The sequence below is a fragment of the Microcaecilia unicolor genome, chromosome 2 (assembly GCF_901765095.1).
Source record: "Microcaecilia unicolor chromosome 2, aMicUni1.1, whole genome shotgun sequence".
NCBI classification, from domain to species: domain Eukaryota; kingdom Metazoa; phylum Chordata; class Amphibia; order Gymnophiona; family Siphonopidae; genus Microcaecilia; species Microcaecilia unicolor.
In genome coordinates this window covers 67319652-67343146 of record NC_044032.1, presented here as the reverse complement: position 1 = coordinate 67343146, position 23495 = coordinate 67319652, and the positions used below count along the sequence as shown (strand labels likewise).

Below are 23495 nucleotides of genomic sequence, written 5' to 3'. Positions count from 1 at the left end.
CATAGCACCCTTCCCTTGTGTGTTGAGCCCCCCAAATCCCCCTCAAAACCCACTGCCCACAAGTCTACACCATTACTATAGCCCTAAGGGGTGAAGGGGGGCACCTACATGTGGGTACAGTGGGTTGGGGGGGGGGGTTGGACGACTAAGCATTAAGCAGCACAATTGTAACAGGTAGGGGGGGATGGGCCTGGGTCCACCTGCCTGAAGTCCACTGCACCCCCTAACAACTGCTCCAGGGACCTGCATACTGCTGCCAGGGAAGTGGATATGACATTTGAGGGTGAAAATAAAAAGTTGTGAAACATCATTTTTTGTGGTGGGAGGGGGTTAGTGACCACTGGGGGAGTCAGGGGAGGTCATCCCCGATTCCCTCTGGTGGTAATCTGGTCATTTAGGGCACTTTTTGGGGCCTTATTCATGAAAAGCAGGGTCCAGGAAAAGTGCCCTAAATTCTAGCTACAAACGCATACCTTTTTTCCATTATCGGCGAAAGGCGCCCATCTCTGTTTGGGTGATAACCATGCCCCAGTCCCGCCTTCACCATGCCTCCAACACGCCCCCGTCAACTTTGTACGCTTCCGCGATGAAGTGGTTGAAAATGTCCAAGTTCGGCTTTCGATTACACCGTGTTATTCGTTTTTGTGAGATAAACGTCCATCTCCCGATTTAGGTCGGAACTTGGGCGTTTTTCTCGTTCGATTATAAGCAGGCTAGTGTACTGGTCCCCCTCACATGCCAGGACACCAACTGGGCACCCTAGGGGGCACTGCAGTGGAGTTCACAAATTGCTCCCAGGTGCATAGTTCCCTTACCTTTGGTGCTGAGCCCCCCAACACCCCCCCCCCCCAAACCCACTCCCCACAACTACACCACTACCATAGCCCTTATGGGTGAATGGGAGGCACCTAGATGTGGGTTTCGGGTGGGTTTTGGAGGGCTCACATTTACCACCACAAGTGTAACAGGTGGGGGGGTGGGCCTTGGTCCGCCTGCCTGAAGTGCACTGCACCCACTAAAAACTGTTCCAGGGACCTGCATACTGCTGTAATGGAGCTGAGTATGACATTTGAGGCTGGAAAAATGTTTTAAAAATTTTTTTTTAGGGTGGGAGGGGGTTGGTGACCACTGGGGGAGTAAGGGGAGGTCATCCCCGATTCCCTCCAGTGGTTATCTGGTCAGTTCGGGCACCTTTTTGAGGCTTGGTCGTGAAAAAAATTGGACCAAGTAAAGTCAGCCAAATGCTCGTCAGGGACGCCCTTCTTTTTTCCATTATCGGCTGAAGATGCCCATCTCTTAACCACACTCTCGTCCCTCCTTTGGTACACTGCCGACACGCCCCCGGGAACTTTGGTCATCCCCGCAACGGAAAGCAGTTGAGGACGCCCAAAATTGGCTTTCCATTATGCCGATTTGGGCGACCCTGAGAGAAGGACGCCCATCTCCCGATTTGTGTCGGAAGATGGGCGTCCTTCTCTTTCGATTATGCCGCTGTTTGTCACACACACACACAAAAATCAAAACATTACAATGTGCCTCCAACATACACAAACCCCTACCTCTCCTGTGGGGGACAGAACTCAATTTTTCCAGTTGAGTTGGCTAGAAATGATGAGTTATTACTATAATTTGAGATGGATATGACCTCAGGTTCATCAGTCACCCCTCCCCCCCCCCCCCCCCCCCCCCAGATCATCCTCTACCATGGACCAAACTTTGTTCCAGCCATAGAGTCTGTCCCACTATGGGAGAAGAATTGAGATCTCTACTCAAGATACTTCCTCTTTCCAAAAACATACAGGAGGTTTACGCCCTATATTCAGTCTCAGAGACCTCAACCGTTTCCTTCTCAAAAAGAAATTGAGAATGACCGTCATCCTTTCCATTCTTCCGCTATTCAACAGAAGAGATTGGATGTGTACTCTGGATCTCAAGGATGCATATACTTATATTCCAACACAACCATTTTAGTACAAAGTCTTTCCTGCTGGCCTTTTGTCAGCCCTCAGGGTGTTCCTCAAATGCCTCATTGTGGTAGCTGCACACCTCCACAAGCAAGGCCATTTAGTATTCTTGAACTGGAACAACTGGCTTCCAGTGGCTCAGACAAATTCATAGGCTTTAATTTTTCTGGAGAAAACAATTGCTCTTCTTCATTCTCTGGGATTCTTTATCAACATTACAAAGTCCATACTACGTTCATCCAACATTGTTTCCTTTACAGGAATAATCTTGCACACTATTCAATCCAAAGCATTTCTTCCAGTGGACAGAATCCAAACACTCATGGCCAATGGTCATATCATATGGTCAGCACCAAGGTCATGGCCAAAGCATACTTGCAAATTCTGGGGCGCATGGCTAATACTGTTCATGTTGTTCCCTTTGCTTGTCTACAACTGTGATGTCCTCAGCAGCATCAATGCTCCCAACCTCTCTCCTCTATACTGTACCCACTTACTCAGCGCTGCCTCATGCTACACTGGTAGATACACAGATTCAAATTAATAGCGGGCCTTCCTTTTGCACCATGGCAGCACCAGTTAGTCCGTACTACAGGTGCCTCAACTCAAGAGTGAAGAGCTAATTTCAACAATCAGTTCATGTATTTGCAGGGAATGTGCAATATATGAGACAACTCTTTATATAAACCATATGTAACTCGGGGCAGTCTGTACTCTCTGAGTATTCCTTCACTGTCTTCACAGTTTTTCTGTGCCAATTCAGGTGGGCATGCAAGTAGCAATGTTTTATGTGAACAAGCAAGGGGTCAAAGGCTTTCTGGACCATTGCTGAGAAGAAGCCAAAATCTGAGATTTTGCTATAATCAATTGTGTCTTGATACAGGCCACTAACATACCCAGTTCACAGAATCAGCCTACAAACTCAGCTGGGTGCTTCATCCTCAGGAATCGTTTCTCAATGTCACTCTGCTCCATTCACTCTTTCAGGAGCAATCTTTCAGGAGCAAGAACACTTCAGAGCAATCTTGTTGTCAATGAGGAGAATGCAAAGCTTCCTCTCTACTATTTCATTCTTCCTCCCTGCCCCACCCCCCACTAGGTCTAGATGTTCTAACAGCTCCACAGATTTGGTAATTTCTTTATGCATATTGAGCTTTCTGCACAAATTCCAACAAAGAACATAAGTGTTGCCATACTGGGACAGACTGAAGGTCATTCAAACCCAGTATCCTGTTTCCAAAAGTGACCAATAGAGGTCACAAGTACCAGGTAAGATCCCAAAACAGAAAAACAGATTTTATGCTTCTTATCCTAGAGATAAGCCATGGATTTTCCAAATTCCATCCTAATAATGGCTTATGAACTGTTCCTGTAGGAAATTAGCCAAACCTTTTTTAAACTGTGCTAAGCTTACTGCTTTTACCTTATACTCTGGCAATGAATTCCAGAGTTTAATTATATACTGAGAGAAGAAATATTTTCTCCGATTTGTGTTAAGTTTAGTACATAGTAGCTTCATTTCATGCCCCCTAGTCTTTCTACTTTTGGAAAGTGATTCACATCTACCCGTTCCACTCTACTCAGTACTTTATAGACCTCTATCATATCTCCCTTCAGCCATTTTCTTCTCCAAGCTGAAGAGCCCTAGCAGCTTTAGCCTTTACTCATAGGGAAATTGTCCCAACCTCTTTATCATTTTCACCGCCCTTCTCTGTACCTTTTCTAATTCTACTATTTCTTTTTTGAGATGTGGTAACCAGAATTGCATACAATATTCAAAGTGCGGTCGCTCCATGGAGCAATACAAAAGCATTATAACATTCTCATTTTTGTTTTCCATTCCTTTCCTAATAATTCCTAATTTTCTTTCTTAGATGCTGCTGCACACTGCAGGCTTACCACTCGCTAAACAGGAAGTGCTGCCGGGCTACTGCAGCAGCCCAGTGGTACTTCCCACTTCTAGCGCGTCATCCAGCGCTACAAAAATGTATTTATTTTTGTAGCGCCAGAATGTACCCGGTGGTAATCGGGCAGTGCTTACTGCGTGACCATTTCCTGCAGGAAATAGGGACTTCCCTTTTACCCGCTGCAGTAAAAGTGGGCCTCAGCACACATGTAAAACACGCGCCAATGCTAGCGCAGGCCCCCTTTTGCAGCAGTTTGGTAAATGGGCCCTGAATGAATTCTTTGCTTCTGTCTATACAGAAGAAGGTGTAAGAGATCTGCCTGTACCATAAATGGTTTTCAAGGATGATGATGCGGAGGAACTGAAAGAAATCTTGGTGAACCTGGAAGATGTACTAAGCCAAATTGAGAAATTAAAGAGTAGTAAATCACCTGGAGCAGATGGCATACATCCAAGGGTACTCAAAGAACTCAAGCATAAAATTACTGATTTACCGTTAGTAATATGTAACCTGTCGTTAAAATCGTCCATAGTAACTGAAGATTGGAGGGTGGCCAATGTGACACCGATTTTTAAAAAGGGTTCTAGGGGTGATCTGGGAAATTACAGACTGGTAATCCTGATGTTGGTGCCGGTCAAAATAGTGGAAACTATTGTAAAGTATAAAATTACAGAACACGTTGACAAACATAGTTTAATGCGACAGAGTCAGCATGGGTTCAGCCAAGGGAAGTCTTGCCTCATTAATTTGGTAAATGCTGAGACGCCCATTATATTCCTATGGATGTCTCAGTGTTGAGCACCAGCTGATTTTTAGCGTGAGCTAAAAATGCTAGCGCACCATAGTAAAAGACCCCTTTAAGGACCCTTTTACAAAGCTGCACTAAGCACTAAAGCATGTTTACCGCAGCAAAAAAATGCCGTATAGTGGGCATGCTGAAGCATCCCATGGTAATTTTGCCATGTGTGCACTAAAATGTATTTTTTTATTTTTTGGTGCAGGGGACATGGCTGGGGGTGGAGAGTGGTGGGTTTGTTCTAGGGCTCCTTTTAGACAGTGGTACTACCGATTAGCGTGCACTGAATGCGAAGAAGCCCATGGAAACTGAATGGCTTTCTTTGCATTTAGTGCATGAGTCCCTACTGCCTACAAAATAGGTGGCAGTAGGGGTTCATGCACTGATGGCCACACACTAATGTGAACATTAGCGTATGACCATTATTGAAAAAATCCAGAAAACTGGCCAGTGGTAAAAATGGCTTGAGGGAGCCTTTTAATAAAGGATTGCCGCATGGCAATGGACTTGCCACGCAGCAACCCAGAACTACCGCCAGCCCAACGCGGCCACCGGCGGTAATTCCGCCTCGAGCACGCACCATTTCCGGCATTACAGAAAGTTATTACATAATTTCTAGTGCGGCGTTAACCCAGCCCAGTTACCATTGGGTTAACATGGGAGCCCTTACCCTAAGTGCCCCCCCCCCCCCCCCCCCCCGTATGGCCGTGCAAAAAGAATAATCTTACCGCATGGCCATGTCTCTTTTAGGGGCTTTTTATCTGCTGCAGTAAAAAAGGCTCTTGTGTGCGGCAAAAACGGCTACTGCAGGGCCCTTTATACCACATCTTGGTAGAATGACCCCTTAGCACATAGGAATGACCCTCGTAAGGGCGTACAAAAGCCACTTTTTATCACTGTTTGTCAATTCTACACCAATCATAACTATCATACTGACAGTGAAATTTAAATTAGGATAATTTTTACGGATGTATTACTGAGGCATTTATTTGTGATAGGAAAGTTAGGATCTTCTCCATGTTGTTGCATTTTTTTTTAACATGCCTGTTTACATGTACTCTTTTGTTGGTCAGACACACTTTTAGCAATGAAGAATGAGGCACCAGAAATTCTGTTCTAGTTTTACTTTATTTTAGTTTCAATATGATTGAATTTCTCAAGACATCCTTACATTGAGCATGCGAGAAAGCACGCATGAATCCATATAATGCCATTAATTAAAAAGAAATCTGTTTTTCAACTATGAGAAGGCCTACACACGCAAGAGCAAATCTGTGCCTGTCAGCACCAAAGGCCCAAGCAGACTTCCAGGGGCCAGTATGGTGGAGCTGCTAGCCTCCCTGTGTCAGTATTTAATCGAGTGCTGATGTAACCTTTGGATAAGTCCCTATGGTCTCATGACTTACATCGCCAAATGTCCCAGGGTCTTCCGGGTCCATTTCCCATTTGTATTGGCACTGCTCTGCAAAGACAGTGCCAGCAAAAACAGACATGCTAGATAGCAGCAAGGTTTAATTTGCATAACTCTCCCTCCCACCCTCTGGTTTTTGGACTGAAAATGCTGTAAAAGGTTAAGGATGCCTAAGTGCTAACCTCTGAGATATTTCGTTCAGTTTTGCAAATGTTTGCATTGCTTTAAGACGTTTGCTTGTGTCTATTCAGGCTTCTGAACACCAGTACAGTCAAAAGTATGTCCTGGTACTGCCTGGTATTTATCAAATGACTGAGAAGGTGCTTAGCAGCACAGTTCTTTGATCATCTGCCGCCTCTGGAGGCTGGCCCAGACCCAACACAAATTAACCGAGAATCCAGTAGAATCCCCTGGGAAATCCTTTGATGCTTGCTTTTTTTTTTTGTAATAAATAAAAGCTTGACGTGTTTCTTGTAACCCATCTGGTATCTTATTCCCTGCATTCTTAAACATTCTTGCTCTTAATGGAAGCAGTAACTTGCAGTTTTAAGAGGCACTAGCTTGTCATTTATAACTCAGAGGAGATTTCTATCTTTTGTCCCTTGGATGCCCCTTTTGATGTTTGTCATTGTAAACTTCTGCATGGTTTCTTCTTTATTATGTATTCAAATCACCCCTTTAAAGCTGAGAGCTTTGGACAAAAAGGACCGTGGAATAATAGAACTTGCTAGAGTTTTTATACTGGAACAAATTAGTGCATGACTGTATTGTGTGGTGCCTTTTTTTTTTTTTTTTTTAAAGGTAAATATGAAAGCCCTTTAAATATAGGATATAGTTGTGTTGATGTTTGCCTGGGGTAAGGTGCTCTTGATTTTGTTGGCTCTTCTTGAAATCCATAATTGAATTAAAATAAAAAAGTTAGGTTGCAGTCAAATGTACACATCATGAGCAACTTAGGCATTCTCAATTTTCAGCTGACAGCAATAGTAATAAGTAGGACAACATCTAGATGACGGCAGAAAAAGACCTGCACGGTCCTTCCAGTCTGCCCAACAAGACAAACTCATATGTGCTACTTTTTGTGTATATCTTACCTTGATTTGTAACTGTCATTTTCAGGGCACAGACCGTACAAGTCTGGCCAGCACTATCCCCGCCTCCCAACCACCAGCCCCGCCTCCCACCACCAGCTCTGCCACCCAATCTCAGCTAAGCTCCTAAGGATCCATTTCTTCTGAACAGGATTCCTTTATGTTTATCCCACGCATGTTTGAATTCCTTTACCGTTTTCCTCTCCACCACCTCCCGCGAGAGGGCATTATTTGATGTTCTTTCTTTTGTCAAGTTCTCAGTTGAGTTTTACTTTCTGTAATTCGAAATTTGAATGTATTTTAGAAGTGTTTCATCGTTGTTTAACTTCTGGTACTTCAAGTAACAATATAACATTTATCTCTTACAGAGCAGTAATTATAAGCCAGTCACTTCCTCCCTCATATTTTCAGAAAATTTTAGAAACGACAACCCTCTTCCTTCAACATTTAGGGGCCTAGTGGTTAGGGTGGTGGACTTTGGTCCTGGGGAACTGAGGAACTGAGTTCAATTCCCACTTCAGGCACAGGCAGCTCCTTGTGACTCTGGGCAAGTCACTTAACCCTCCATTGCCCCAGGTACAAATAAGTACCTGTAAGCCACATTGAGCCTGCCATGAGTGGGAAAGCGCAGGGTACAAATGTAACCCAAAAAAAGGCACAGTAGGCTCTACGTGCGTGCAGTGTGCGCCAAAATGAGACTACCACCAGGCTATCACGTCCCCTGGCAGTAAATTCAGATTTGGTGCATGCCCATAATGCCAGAACAAATTATTCTTTTATATCCTACCGCATGTGGCGTTTCCAGCATTAATCGGCACTTGGTGCGTGCCGACCGGTCACTTAGTGTTTAGCGCATGAGCCCTTACCACTAGGTCAATGGGTGGTGGTAAGGTCTAAGGCCGAAAATGGATGTGCACTGGTTTCAATTTTAGTGCATGTCCATTTTCAGGCCTCTTTAAAAAAGACCCTCCCTAGATGCGGTAAGAAATGGCCCTGGGTGCATCTGAAAGACACGCTCGTACTACCACAGGACACTTTTTATCATGGCTTAGTAAAAGAACCTCTTAGGGTCCTGGTTACTAAGCTACACTGTAGGAGCGCTATCGTTTTTAGTGTGGGCTAAAAATTAGTGCAAAATAATGCTAGAGACAGCCATAGGAATATATGATATGGGTGTCTCTAGCGTTAGCAAGTGCTAAATTTTAACACGTGCTAAAAACGCTAGCACACCTTATTAAACAGGGCCCTAAAATTGGGTTTAAGTGAATTCATGCATGGCACCATAATCCAAAGCAATGAAAGGGCTCATGAATTTCAGGAGAAAACTTCTAGTCAATTCCAAATAAATGAGTTGCAAATGCACACTATCACCCTGTGAACTGAGCCTCTCACAAATAAGCATGAAGCCCTCTGGGCTATAAATTAGCACCTACTCCTGACTAGGAGTTACATAAGTACATAAGCATTGCCTTACAGAAACAGACCAAAGATTCATCAACCCAGAATCTTGTTTCCAACACTGGCAGGATCCCAAAAGAGTAAATAGATTATGTGCTGCTTATCACAGGAATAAGCAGCATATTTTCCTGAAGTCCACCTTGATAATGCTTTATGACCTTTCATTCAGGAACATGTCAAAACATTTTTAAAACTCTGCTATGCTAATGCCTTCACCTTATTCTCTGGCAACAAATTCCAGAGTTTAATTATATATTGAGTAAAAATAATCATTTTCTCTGATTTGTTCTAAATGTATTACTTAGAAATTTCATTATGTGCCCCCTAGTCCTTGTAGTTTTGGAAAGAGTAAACAAGTGATTCATGTTTACCTATTCCATGCCACTCAGGATTTTATAGATTCCTAATATTCCAGTATTTACCCCCTTCCTTCTCCAGAAAAAAACTATACAAAGGAAGCTTTCATAGCACACTAGTAGGACAAAGAAACATAGAGGAGAAAGAAAGAGAGAGAAGGACACAGAGGAGACATACTGACAAATACTGAAGCACTTCAAAAGTAAATCCACCATCCATTTCTAAGGGAAATGTACTTCAAAGTAATAAGTTCCAGGAGGACAAAGATAGCATAGTAACAAAGTAGAGGAAAGCAGGCAAAGGCCAAAATGATTCTTCCAGTTTGTCCAGTAGGTGGCAAGGGTGCAGGCTACTCTTTCACACATTTGCCAGAGGTAATTTCTTAAATTTAAAAAAACAAACAAACATTTTAGGGCCAACAATGGTTGCCACCTTTTTTTTTCCAGCTGCACTGAAATAAAGGAAGCAGCTCAAAATGGTTCCCATCAGTGTCAAAAGGTGCCAAGTTGGCAGTTGTGACTTTGTAGAAATTCACCATTGGAATTTGTGGTCATTGATCTTGTCAATGTAGCCAAAGACTGTCACAGGTATTAAACGACTTGAGACTGAAGAACAGTCTTATCCTGTAAAACATTTTTCAGCTGATAAATTATTTATGTTTGAGTGCAGAATTCATTTCTTTGAGTTTTAAGTCGGCAGCAGACTGTGTGGTGCATCCTTTGTGGTGACAGTACTACAGGGTGTTTGTAGAGCAGGGGAATGGTCAGTAGTTGGTATTCTCCAGATTTATACCTGGTTCTCCCATTTTCATAGTGGAGTGGAGGAGTGGCATAGTGGTTAGAGCACTGATCTTGCAATCCAGAGGTGGCCAGATCAAATCCCACTGCTGCTCTTTGTGATCTTGGGCAAGTCACTTAACCCTCCATTGCCTCAGGTACAAACTTGGTTGTGAGCCCTCCTGGACAGAGAAATATCCAGAGTACCTGAATGTAACTCACCTTGAGCTACTACTGAAAAAGGTGTGAGCAAAATCCAAACAAATAAATAGTATCATGGAGGGGCATAATCAAACGGGGGCAGCCATCTCTAATGATGGCCCCATAAAGCAGTGTACCTGACCATATTATCGAAACAAGATGGCCGGCCATCTTTCATTTCATTAATACGGTCAGGGCCGGCCAGATCTCAACATTTGGGCTGCCCTTAGAGATTGCCAGCGTTAGAGATGGCCACCATTGTTTTTTGCCAATAATGTTATCAATAGAAATCAAACAAAATAAAACGTGGAAAAGAAAATAAGATGATACCTTTTTTATTGGACATAACTTAATACATTTCTTGATTAGCTTTCGAAATGTATTAAGTTATGTCCAATAAAAAAGGTATCATCTTATTTTCTTTTCCATGTTTTATTTTGTTTGATTTCTATTGATAACCTTAAGAGTGGACTAACACGGCTACCACACTCCTCTACTTGCCAATAATGGAAACTAAGGCGGCCATCTCAAAACCGGCCAAATCCATGCCATTTGGTCGTGGGAGGAGCCAGCATCCCCTCACATGCCAGGGCACCCTTGGGGGCACTGCAGTGGACTTCACAAATTGATCCCAGGTGCATAGCTCCCTTACCTTGTGTGTTGAGCCCCCCAACCCCCCCCCCCAAACCCCACTACCCACAACTGTACATCACTACCATAGCCCTTAAAGGGTAACGGGGGGCACCTAGATGTGGGTACAATGGGTTTGTGGTGGGTATTGGAGGGCTCCCATTTACCATCACAAGTGTAACAGGTAGTGGGGTGGATGGGACCACCGGAGGGAATGGGGGATCACCTCCCCTTACTCCCCCAGGTGTCAACAACCCCCTCCCACCCCCCCAAAAAATAAAAAATCATTTTTTTGCCAGCCTCAAATGTCATACCCAGCTCCATGACAGCAGTATGCAGGTCCCTAGAGCAGTTTTTAGTGGGTGCAGTGCATTTCAGGCAGGTGGACCCAGGCCCACCCCCCCCCCCCCCCCCCACCTGTTACACTTGTGGTGGTAAATATTAAGCCCTCCAAAACCCACTGTATCCACATGTAGGTGCCCCCCTTCATCCCTAAGGGCTATGGTAGTGTTGTACATTTGTGGGGAGTGGGTTTTGGGGGGATTTGGGGGGGCTCAGCACCCAAGGTAAGGGAGCTATGCACCTGGGAACTTTTTTTTTTAATTTTTAGAAGTCTTTATTATATGCTGAGAGACAATACAAAGTTAAGTAAAATACATCCATCTGCAATAACAGATACAACTCTGATGAAAAACCATATAGATACAAATCCACTGCAAATTCAACAACACATTATATTATTGTTATATATTTTTGAAGTCCACTGTTGTGCCCCCTAGGGTGCCCGTTTGGTGTCCTGGGTACCAGTGCACTACAAATGCTGGCTCCTCCCATGACCAAATGCCTTGGATTTGGCCGGGTTTGAGATCGTTTCCATTATTGGTGAAAACCGATGCCGGTCACCTCAAACCCGGCCATCTCTGACATTTGGTCAGCCCCAACCGTATTATCGAAACAAAAGATGGCCGACCATCTTTTTCGATAATACGGTTCAGGACTGCTCTTTGTGGTGCCGGCCAAATAGATGGCCGGCCATCTATTTGGCCGGCGCCATTTGATTATGCCCCTTCACGTTACCATTGGCCTAGCGGTAAGGTCTCATGCGGTAACTGGGCGGTAATAGTCTATGCGCGTAGAATGACGATTACCGCCTGCACACCAGGAAATAAAAATATTTTCCAGTATGCCTAGCGGACATGCATCAAAAATGAAATTACTGCAAGGGCCATGCGGTAGCCAGGCAGTAACTCAAAACTGACGTGCGTTGGGCATGCGTATGCACCTACGCGATTTAGTAAAAGGGCCCCATAGTAACATGTTTGCTTTTGTTTTGTACCACAATGAAACTTGTTACTGATAGAGATGGTCCTACTCATGTATTCATGCTTTCCTAGAGTTCTCCGCTGAGCCTTGTCTGTCTTACTTGGAATGTACTGGCTCGCCCACTTCGTACCTCTGCACTGAAAAGTGACCCACATGTATTATGTTTAGCTGTATAACCTCTTCACAGTCTAGGAACCCCAAGGGAGAGATAAATCCAATAGAAATCTAATAAAGAAATCAATCCCTAAAAAAAGCTATTTATTATAACTGAATAGAACCTGGAGGTCTGCTGACAATATGACACTATATATATATATATATATATATATATATATATATATATATATATATATATATATATATATATATATATATATAAAGAAATAGGAGAATTCATTATAGCCCATAACCAATAGCTGAGCTCAATATCAGTGAGAATGCCAACACATTTGACTTGAAAAGCTCTATACATCATTAAAACTCCTTAATATCCCCCTCAAATTTATTCATTTATTATTATTGACGTCAGAAGAAGGCGGGACATTGAGCGAAGGGAAGACTAGAGACGTCGGGAGCGCCGCCTCCTTCCCTGACGCTGCGCCTTTGTTCGCTGCCGGAGGTAAATTTAAAAGGGATCTTGGGGGGGGGGGGGAGAAGAGGGCGGGCAGTTGGGACATGGCCCAGGGAGCGGGAGGGAAGCAATCACCTTCACGGGGGAGGCACAACTGTTCGTCTGCGGGGGAGGGGTGCCAACTGATCATCTGCAGGGGGGGGCACCACAGACCCTTGGCACGGCCCTGCACACCTAGGGCTAGATTCTATATATGGTGCTTAGAAAATCAGCGCTGTAAAAAAGCACTATTCTATAAGCTGTGCTTAAAGTTAGGTGCAGTTTATAGACTAGTGCTTAGGCCCAGGAGTCGCACCTAACTCTAGGTACAGCTGAAATGTTGTGCAAATGTAAATACCTTAGGGCCCTGTTTACTAAGCTGCGCTATAGGCACGCTAGCATTGTGCCTCTAGCATTAGCATGCGTTAATAACGCTAGCGCACCTTAGTAAACATGGCCCTAAATTAGGCGCATATCGCCATATGCTATAACAATGTGCATAAATGCTAGGAATGATCCCATTCTGCCCATGACCCTCCCGTTTCCACGCCCCTGTTTTCTTACACGTAAAATTTAGGCGCGGATCCCGTGTAAACAGGGGGGTTAGACAGCTATCATCATCTCTGCTCTATCAGGCCGCCTCTGTTTGGAACGCTTTACCTTCTGTTGTGCACTCTCAAAGGGAATATCGTAGTTTTCATAAGCAACTTAAAACTTTTTTATTTAAGAAATATGTGGGTTGACTTGTTATATTCTATGACTGGTTTCATTTATCCCAGATAAATTGTTCTGGCATTATTTAAGTGTTATCTGCAATAAACTGTAAAGGCTATTGCAGAAAATAAGACTGCTTATAATGTAAGTGTGGACTTGCATTCTATAACATTAATTGTGTTCATAATTGCCGATATAGAATTCGTTCTTTGAGCTCATCATCCTGGCGCCTAACTTTAGGCAATCTACAGAAAATTACCACCTTAGCAACTACCAGGGGCTGGAGGGGGAGGGCCAGAGCCCAAAGTGGGGGGGGGCACATTTTAGAATTTCCAACACCAGATTTCTACTGCTAATAACAATAGATTGTCTCACTTCCCAACTTAGCAGCACTTATGCATGTACGAGGGAAAAGTCTCAACTACTACGGCAATAAATCATGTTTGTTTGATTGCACGTAGAAAAAGTCATCATAGACTGAAAAACCCTCAAAACCAAAATATATTTAAAAAAATTTTTTTTTTTAATGTTCTCAATGTGAGTACTATTCCCTAAATCCTATTGTGAAGTTTTTTTGTTTTCACTTCAAAACAATCCATATTTTCAAAAAAACGCGAATCAATTGACTGCACTTATCTTGCCATGTTGTCCTCCACTAATACGCTGATTCCTACGGTCCCGTTTCGATTGTCTTCATCAGGGAACCCAGCGACATAGAGGTCTCAACAACATTGCTCCTGAAATAAACAGAATATATATTTTTATTATTAACGATAGTCGCGTCTCACACTGAAACTGCAAACATTGCCAAAAAACATTGGGTTTTTTTCCCCAATCAAAGGCAAAGAAGCATGAGAGCTGAATGATCTTGTATAAATTTATTCCTCGCACATGTGTCATGTCCCCATACCTTAATCTTAGTTGCAAATGTTATGAAGTTTGGCGTCCTTACTAGCCCCTCACTTGAAATTTAAAAGAAAAAACCTCGAATCATGGATTGCCACGACACACGCATAATGCGTAGAATCAGCTGACAAAAACAGCACAAGTTTACAACAGCGCTCACGAAAAGCTGTTTAAAGGGCTGTGCACATAAAGAAAGGCAAGAACTTCGTATAAGAATGTTGAACCGATACAGGTCCATATATTATAAAAATGCTCCCCATTATAAAGAGGAGTTAAGACCTGAGGGCTCAAGAGTCTTAAGCCTATGAATCCATCTCTGTTCTGTCTGTAGTAACATTTTGCTACGATCTCCTCCCCGAATGTGTTCTTGCACTTGATCAATTACCCAACATTTAAAGTGACTGAAAGTGTGATTGAACTCTCTACAGTGAGAAACTAGAGGTGCCCCCAACTTGAATGACGTTATACACGACTTGTGTTCACTTAATCTTCGATTCAAACTTCTGTCAGTCTTGCCAATGTACAATTTATCACAGGGGCATTTCAATGCATAAATAACATGATCAGACTTGCATATTATCAAATGCCTTAACTTTTATAGGTCCTGTTGTCCACTGGATTGCAAAAGCTGTCGCACTCAATCATAATGTCGCAAAACATACACAATCCACAGGCTTTATGAATACCATCTTTGGCTTTCGTTCTTAATACAATGTCTGCTGGACACAATAATTCTTTAAGATTCCGCTCCCTAGAGAAAGCTATTTGCAGCTCTGATTTGTTGAATACTGGATGCTCCTGTATAATGTCCCAATTTTTTCGGATCAGACTAGCCACCTCTTCCCCTCCCTGCTGATATTTGACCACAAATATGTGTTTACAGTCTCTGTTATTGTGACCTGATTCAGAATTGTTAGACAATAGCAAAGATCTATTATTATATTTAGCTCTGGTGAATGATTTTTTTAATACAGAAACTGGATAGCCCCTCTGGTGTAAAGAATTAGCCAAACCCTTGGCCTGTAACTTGAACTGGCCTTCATCCGAACAAATTCTCTTGTATCTCAAAAACTGCGAGAACGGCAGGCTATTTTTTAGTGACCTGGGATGACAGCTGTCATACTGCAGAATAGTCTTTCTATCTGTAGTTTTTTTAAAAACAGTCGTTTGAAATACCCCCGCCCTAAGTTCTATGTCCACATCCAAAAAATGTATTCTAGATGTGGAGCTTTCACAGGTAAATTGCAATGCAGGGTTCAACGAGTTTAACCAAATGACGAATTGGCTCAAAGTGTCACCATCTCCTTTCCACAAAAGAAAAAATGTCGTCAATAAAACACTTCCAAACAATCACTGAAGAGGTCCACTGGTGATCTAAAAGATACATCTTCTCAAACCGGGCCATATATAAATTGGCCACAGAGGGGGCAAACGAAGCCCCCATGGCCACTCCAGAAATCTGTTGGAAATATTGATATTGAAATAAGAAAAAGTTTCTTCGTAGGGCTAGTTCAGCAATTTCCACCAAAAATCCCGTGGGAACATCAACCGGTCTGGGGCGGGCTTCTAGAACCTCCGTGATCACTTGCATCGCCTCGTCTTGCGGTATTGAAGTATACAAGGACTTCACATCCAGCGTCACCATAAACACCTGAGCGTCCGGTTCTAATGTCACTTCTTCTAATACATTTAAAAAATGTGTGGTGTCCTTGAGAAATGCAGGAGTCAAAATGACAAAGGGTTTCAAAAAATAATCAATGAAGATTGAAAGAGGTTCCAGTACTGATTCTCTCAAGGATAAAATCGGCCGACCTAGAGGTTTATCCACATTTTTATGAATCTTAGGTAACATGTATAGAACTGGGGTTCTAGGATGTCTAGAGTTCAAAAACCTGAATTCCTTTTTCGACAAGAAACCACTCTCTAATCCTTCCATAGTGACCGCTTTAATAATATCTTGTAATTCAGTGGTCGGATCATTTTAGCCCACCTCCCCCAGCCACTGCCCCTCCTCCGCTGCCAGGTTACTTTGTTGGTGGGGGGTCCCCAACCCTCACCAGCTGAAGCGTTTATCTGTCCCGTGCTGCTGGTCTCGCACTTGCTTCCTCTCCTGTTTTCAGTGCGCTGTACACTGCACGCTTGTTTTAATGAAACTGAGCATGTGCAAGCATACTCGGGTTCATTAAAATGAGAGCATGCACTGCACAACTGGAAACAGGAGAGGAGGCAAGTGCAAGACCAGCACGGGACAGATAGGTGCTTCAGCTGGTTGGGGTCAGGGACACATGCCAGCCAAACCGGGGACCCCAGAGCCAATTTGGGGGGGCCAGGCCCCCGTGGCTCCCCCATATCTACGCCACTGGCAACTACCACTGTAAGGACCCTGTTTACAAAGGCACAATAGTATTTTTAGTGCGCAACGCTAATCGTGAAGACGCCCATAGGAATATTATGGGCATCTACATGGTTAACAGGACTCTAAGAGGTGTATTTTCAAAGCACTTAGACTTATAAAGTTTCATAGTAACCTGTGGAACTTTGTAAGTCTAGGTTGCTTTGAAAATGAACCCCTAAGTATATTTGGGGGATGGGAAGAGATGGGTAAAAGTAGTTGTGAATGAAGACTTGTGGCACGAGATCCGAGTCCTGGTTCTGACAGAGTTGTATGTACAAAAGAACAGGAGAAAACTGCTGGTTAAAAAGAAAGTTTCTCATTTGAGCCTGCCATGAGTGGGAAAGCGCGGGGTACAAATGTAACAAAAATAAATAAATAAATTTTTACTTTCTTTGGGGGTCTTTCACAAAGATGCGCTAGCGTTTTTAGTGGATGCTACCTGTGTAGACGCCCATAATATTCCTATGGGCCTCTGCACAGTTAACATGTGCTAATTTTTTTAGCGTGCACTAAAAATGCTAGCACACTTTTATGTACTTGCTGTTTCTATAAAACCGAATTACATCGCTTCCCACTTCTTATATGTAGCAAATATCTTTCTTTAGGAAGACCGATTGCTTGGCAGGACATTTTTTTCAGCATTAAGTCTCTTTATCAGTAAGTGTTAGACCATTACATCTATCTGCAGTGTGTCTAGCCAGAGCAGCTCACAGAAAAGACTGAGACAGGTACAAGAAAAGTTAGCCCTCTATGGTGCCTGACCTGGAATTGTAAATATTTTTATTTTTCTCGTAGGAAATGGTTCCTGGAAAAGAGGAGACAAATATGATGCCGAAGCTAAGCAGGCCTTCGCATCACTGCAAACAGTTACTTTACTGAGGACAGTGAAACCTGAGTTTGAGAAGTTTTCCATTGAGGTGAAAAGTTCTGTTGAAAAGCTGGGACTCAACGATGATGATTACGTAAGTATTTGCTCATAAGTGTAATAATTTAGCATTCTGTAAACAATTTTATGATTCAATTAAAGGTGACAACACCCAATTCGGCAAGACGCACACACTTTCAGGGTCAATTCTAAAACTATGAACTGAATGGCAAAGATGTTTTTAAAATGATGCCTCTTTTATGTCTTCTGACTACAGAAAATTAAGCTTTTTGCTTCACTAATGCTTGATATGGAATTAAGTGAAATGGAAAATAGTGCTAGAATAAGCCTTGATAAGACATTGACTGAAATTAGACCATCCCTGTGTTCTCCTTTTTATTTTTTCTTTTGTAATGAGAAAGACATTAAGGGGTCCTTTTACAAAGGCACGCTGAAAATTGGCTTGTGGTAGTGTAGGCACGGGTTTTGAGAATGCGCCAATCCATTTTTCAGCGCGCCTGTGAAAAGGACCTCTTTTTTTTTTGCTGAAAATGGACGTGTGGCAAAATCAAAATTGCCATTCATCCATTTTGGTTCTGAGACCTTACTGCCAGCCATTGACCTAGCGGTAAAAAAGCTGGGCGGCGTGCGTCCATTATGCACGTCTGAAAATAAAAAATATTTTTCAGACGCCCGTATCGGACACGCGCCAAAAATAAAATTACCATAAGAGCCACGTGATAGTCGGGCACTAACTCCATTTTGGTGTGAGACGCTTACGCAGCTTAGTAAAAGGGCTCTTAAATGACCACTGGAGGGATTAAGGCATGATCCCCCCCCCTTACTCCCTCAGTGGTCACTGATCCCCTCCCACCCCCCAAAGATGTAAAAGAAACAATACATACAGCCTCTATGACAACGTCAGATGTTATGGCCAGTCCTATTAGAGCAGCAAGCAGGTCCCTGGAGTAGTCTAGTAGTTCGTGCAGTACGCTGTAGAGAAGGGGACCCAGGCCCATATTTCACTCTAACTGTTATACTTATAGTGGAAAGTGTGAGCTGTTCAAAACCCACTAAACCTCTACTGTACCCACATATAGGTGAAACCTGCAGCCATAAGGGCTATTGTAGTTGTGCGCAGTTTGGTACAGTAGGTTTTTGGAGGGCTCCACATACAATATAAAGGGGTAATGGTGATATGTAAACCTGGGACATTTTCAGCAAAACATCCAAAATCACATTTAGATGTTAAATCAAAAATGCCCCTTCCCGTCAATAAATGAAATGCAAAGAAATCTTCGTTTGGAGCTTTCCGTGAAGAAATTGAAAATATTGCTCAAGATTTAGGTGATGCCAGTTAAGTGTGTGGTTCAGACTGTAATTTGTTTCCTTCTCGTTCTCCTTACCTTGTTTATTCCATTTATCAGAGTCTTTTGGTAATTTATTGTTGTCTTATGCTCTCCCCCCTCCTCCTCTTGTTTTGTTATTTCTATGTTGGGTGTTTAGTTGTTTATTTCTGTTTGTGATTATTATTTGTATCTCACTGTGATGTATTTCAAATGTGCAGGTAGCAAGTCTCCAAATAAAATCAATCAATCAATCAATTTTACTACAGTACCCTGTTCAGTTTTCTTAACTGTATACTTGTATATGTATACAGAAATAAAATATACACTCAGCATTTTCTTATCATCCCTCCAGACCAGTCCAGATACTTGGGTTATACACTCCTGCTAGGACTTGGATACTGATAACTACTGAGCTGTATTGTTATTCCTTAAGAATCTTGTGCAGCTCCTTGGCCAACCAGTATTTCTCAGTATCCAGTAGTTAGTAGGTCTGACATCCTGTACAGCCAGTTGGAGTCTGGTAGAACTTATTCCTTGGTCAGCTATTGAAAAATAAAAAAACAAACAAACAACAAAAACAAATTAAGGAAAGAAAGAGTATCTGACAGAGCAAGGCTAGTACTGGCTTTGCCATACACAGCCTGGGCTGTTAGTCTATGGGCCAGTCACCAAGAAGGACATGTCTCCATTTTGTCTTATTTCTTGGCTCTTGAGAGGGCACGATTGATGAAGAGAATTTATTCAGGTGGAATAATTGTTACCTTGTTACATTCTAGAAATACTTACACCTCTTTGGCTTCTGTTAGGGTTTGGAGAATTTTTGAAGGTTGGTGTCAGGACAAGAATATTGTTCCTCTTCATTCGATTGTTCTGGAAATCTAAGATATTTTGCAAGATAGCTTAGACAAGGGATTAGCTCTGGCATCCTTAAAGGTACTATTAGCAGTCTTATACTCTTTTAGAGGACTTGTGAAGGGTAAGCGCTTGGCTTCTCATCATGATGTAGTATGTTTTTTTAAAGGGTTTAGGCTTCTTAATCCTTCTCCTCATCAAATAGTTCATCATGGGATCTCTCCTTAGTTCTATCTGTGTTGATTACCATTCAAACCTCTTTCTTCAGTGTCCTTGAAGGATGTTACTCTTAAGATAATATTTTTAGTAGTCATTTGTTCAGCAAGAAGAATTTTGGAATGCCAGGCCTTATATACTGTAGGAACCATTCTTGGTTTTTAGTAGCAAGACTAGTTTCATCCTTTCCTCCCAAGGTGGTCTCGTCTTTCCATTTCATTCAGTATATTTCCTTGCCAGTGTTTGAAAAGAACAAAAAATAGGAAAGTTCCTTTGTGCTACCCAAATCAGATGTTGGCTGCATGTTGTGGCAAACAAAGAACTCTCTAACAATATAAAAAGTGAACCACTTCAGTCCCAATGGTGGCTGGATATCCTTTCAACATGAAGATACAAATTTATTAATTGAAGATAGGATCTCTCACACTGAGGCTCATTTTCAAAGCACTTAGCCTCCCAAAGTTCCATAGAAACCTATGGAACTTAGCCTCCCAAAGTGCTTTGAAAATATGCCTCTATGTCACCTGGGGCAGAACCCTGCCTATTCAGGAAAGAGATATCTAGCCTTACTCAGGCATATTTTAAGAGAACAGAAGAATTCAGAAAATCTGAAAGGCTCTTTGTCCTTTTTAGAGGTCTTGTAGAGAAGAGGCAGCATCAAAAGCTACAGTTGCACACTGGATCAAAGGGGCTATCACTTCTGTGTATATTCTGTGAGACCATTCAGTGTTATTGTTAGAAGTCTTGAAAGCAGTGGCGTTCCTAGGGGGGACGGTGGGTGTGGTCCGCCCTGGGTGCACGCCGCTGGGGGGGGTGCCACGCGCCTGTCGGCGCCGCTCATTCCATGCTTCCTCTGCCCCGGAATAGGTTACTTCCTGTTCCGGGGCAGAGGGAGCATGGAATGAGCGACACCGACAGGCGCGCGGCACCCCCCCGCCAGCAGGTAAAAATGCACCGGGGGGGTGTCGTTTCACCGGGGGGGGGGGTGATTTTGCTGGGGGGGAGGCGCAGCTCCCAGGGGGGTGCATCGACGATCCGCCCGGGTGTCAGACGCCCTAGGAACGCCACTGCTTGAAAGTGCATTCAGCAAGAGGACAATCTGCTTCTTAGGTAGAGCACATGCTAATTCCACCTGTTGAAATTTGTAAAGCAGTTACTTGGGTGTCCATGTACTTTTTTGTTCGACATTATAGGTTGGATGTCCAAGCTCAAGAGAATGTGGCCTGTGGAGTCAAAGTTTTGGCAAAGGAGTCCACCCTAAGTATTACTGTGTGTTCTGGCATGTCCCAACATCTGAACTGGTCTGGAGGGACAATAAGAAAGGGTAAATTAGTCCTTATCTGCTAATTGTATTTCCTTAAATCCCTGTAGACCAGTCCAGAACCCACCTTGTCTTGCTCAAATCATTTTTTGTACTATGTTTTAAGAGGAGTGGGTGCTGGGATGTATGTTTTTATTCTGCTTTGTCTATGGGTACAGTGAAATTTTGTACACTTGTAAGCAATGTGGTGGTGTCTGTTGGGAAGTTTGTTAGTTCTTAGGGGAGTTATATGCACTTCCAACTCACTTGAGAACGATCAACGAATTAACTAACTTCCGCAAATCTCTGAAGACTTACCTCTTTGACAAAGCCTATCATGAGAACCCATAGCTAACCATAACACAACAATTTTCCAACTCTAAGCAGAATGTATCTCTCCACAACTAATTGATCAAATCATTTTGTCTTCCTTGACTTCTCTGTAACACCAAATGTATACTTCTTTGTAACACCAAACGTATACGTCTTTGTAACATCAAATGTATACTTCACCCTGTATGGCGATGCCACAACAGATCTTTGTAAGCCACATTGAGCCTGCAAATAGGTGGGAAAATGTGGGATACAAGTGAAATAAATAAATATTAATTAATTGTTAATTTTGATAAATATTGGCTGGCCAAGGGGCTGCACAGGATTCTTAAGGGATGACATCACACCTCAGTAGTTATCAGTTTCCACCTGCTGGCTAGAGTGTATAACCCAAGCAACTGGACTTTTCTGGATGGACTCATGGAAAGAAAAAATATCAAGTAAGGACTAATTTGCCCATTTCAGTCATGCTGAGCTAATTGGCAAACGCTGTAACAGTATTATGTAAGCTACATTGAGCCTGCAAATAGGTGGGAAAATGTGGGATACAAATGTAACAAATAATAATAATAATAATAACTATACTACAACTTAATTCTAAAGCACTTCCAGGCGCATGCAGCTCTGTACAGAAATACAGTCCTTGTTCTACAGAGTGTACAGTCGAGTTAAGATACATATACATGAAAAAGAAGAGATTCTAGGATAATGTGTTATAGAGAAGAGGTCAAGATATAAAAACAACCTCAAAAAGATGAGTTTTAGTCTGAAATTGAAAATGACTAGAAAGGGAGTATGATGCACACAAAAAAGGGGAGGTAAATTAGTTTTAGAAAAATAAAGAAATGCCTGTAGGTTAGTTTATTTATTTAAAAATTTCTATTCCGCCTACAACTAGGTGGATTACAAATCAATACACACAATGAAATCCAAACAATAAAACTAACAAATCTGTAACTGTAACCAGAAGCGTAGCCAGATTGAGGGTGCGGGGGGAGTGGACTGTTTATGGTGCCGGCACGTATTTTAAACACGACAGAACGTGTAAAAAATAGGCGCCTGTCAGAAGAAGTCCTTTTGGGGGAGTGGCCTCTACCCTGGCGACCCACCCAGGTATGCCTCTGACTGTAACAATAAAACTTTAAAGAATCTGTAACTCAGTAGTTGCTTAATTGGCTGATTCATGTTTTGTGCCTTTCCCTGCATTTTCTTTGAAATGTCAGTCGTACTGCAGTTTATATTCAAAATCATAACTTTCTTTGAGTCTTATTTCAATGAACTGAGAGTCAGGCACACAGTTCTTGCAAAGCTTGGTACAGAATCAGTCAGGAGAAGCAGCGGCCTTTTGGCACATTTTGAATAGGGTTAATGGATTGGATCTGGCCACAGTCTGACAAATGTGGATGTCACTTACAAAAGGACCCCCTGCTTGAGTTGAGGACTATTCCAAGGCATTGGATGTAATCTCTACTGTTTCTCCCTCTGGGTAACTTTTACAGGAATAAAAGGTTTGTTGTGTCTCTAAGACAGCTCCCATTAAAAATCTATCAGCTTCTTGTGAAGGGAGACACTGGGAGCTGTCATTTAGATCTAGCAGCCAGTAACCCAAGGAGGTTGCTAGACTCACAAGCAGCATAGTAATTCTTGTCAACTAGAAAAGTTGAATCTGTATCTTAAGGAGACAGGGCGGCAAATTCTATAAAACCAGCTCAGCAGCAGCAGGAAGTTTAACTATACAATAAAACTCTAAGCAACTGTATGTTGGCCAGTTGGACATGTCAGAGATTTACTAATAAAATACAAGATCCATTAGGATGCAATAGAAAAACAAGTAAAGTCATATGTGAAATTTGTGAAGCCTCAGGCTTTGACAGGCTGACGAGAATATGATTTGCATGTATTTTTTACTTTGGAGTGGGAGAGATCCTTCAAGTTCATCCGTATTCTCGGTGAGAATGGGTAGTCATTTGTTTGGTTCTCATGCACCTTCTTCCATAAAGCGGTTTATGGTTCCAGAATCTTAATGCACTTTCTACAAAGT

At 42.5% G+C, this 23495-nt stretch overlaps 1 protein-coding gene across 3 annotated transcripts in view; it reads left to right on the top strand.

Moving 5' to 3' along the window:
* NPR3 (natriuretic peptide receptor 3) overlaps window positions 1-23495 on the top strand; it is a 165093-nt gene that overhangs the window by 61392 nt on the left and 80206 nt on the right. For all 3 annotated transcript variants that reach the window (XR_003940972.1, XM_030193008.1, XM_030193007.1), the window contains exon 3: window positions 17335-17501. Coding sequence is in view for 2 of the 3 variants with exons in the window: in XM_030193008.1 (XP_030048868.1) it covers window positions 17335-17501 (167 nt within the window). In the remaining variant the exon portion in view is untranslated. The remainder of the gene's footprint in view (window positions 1-17334; window positions 17502-23495) is intronic.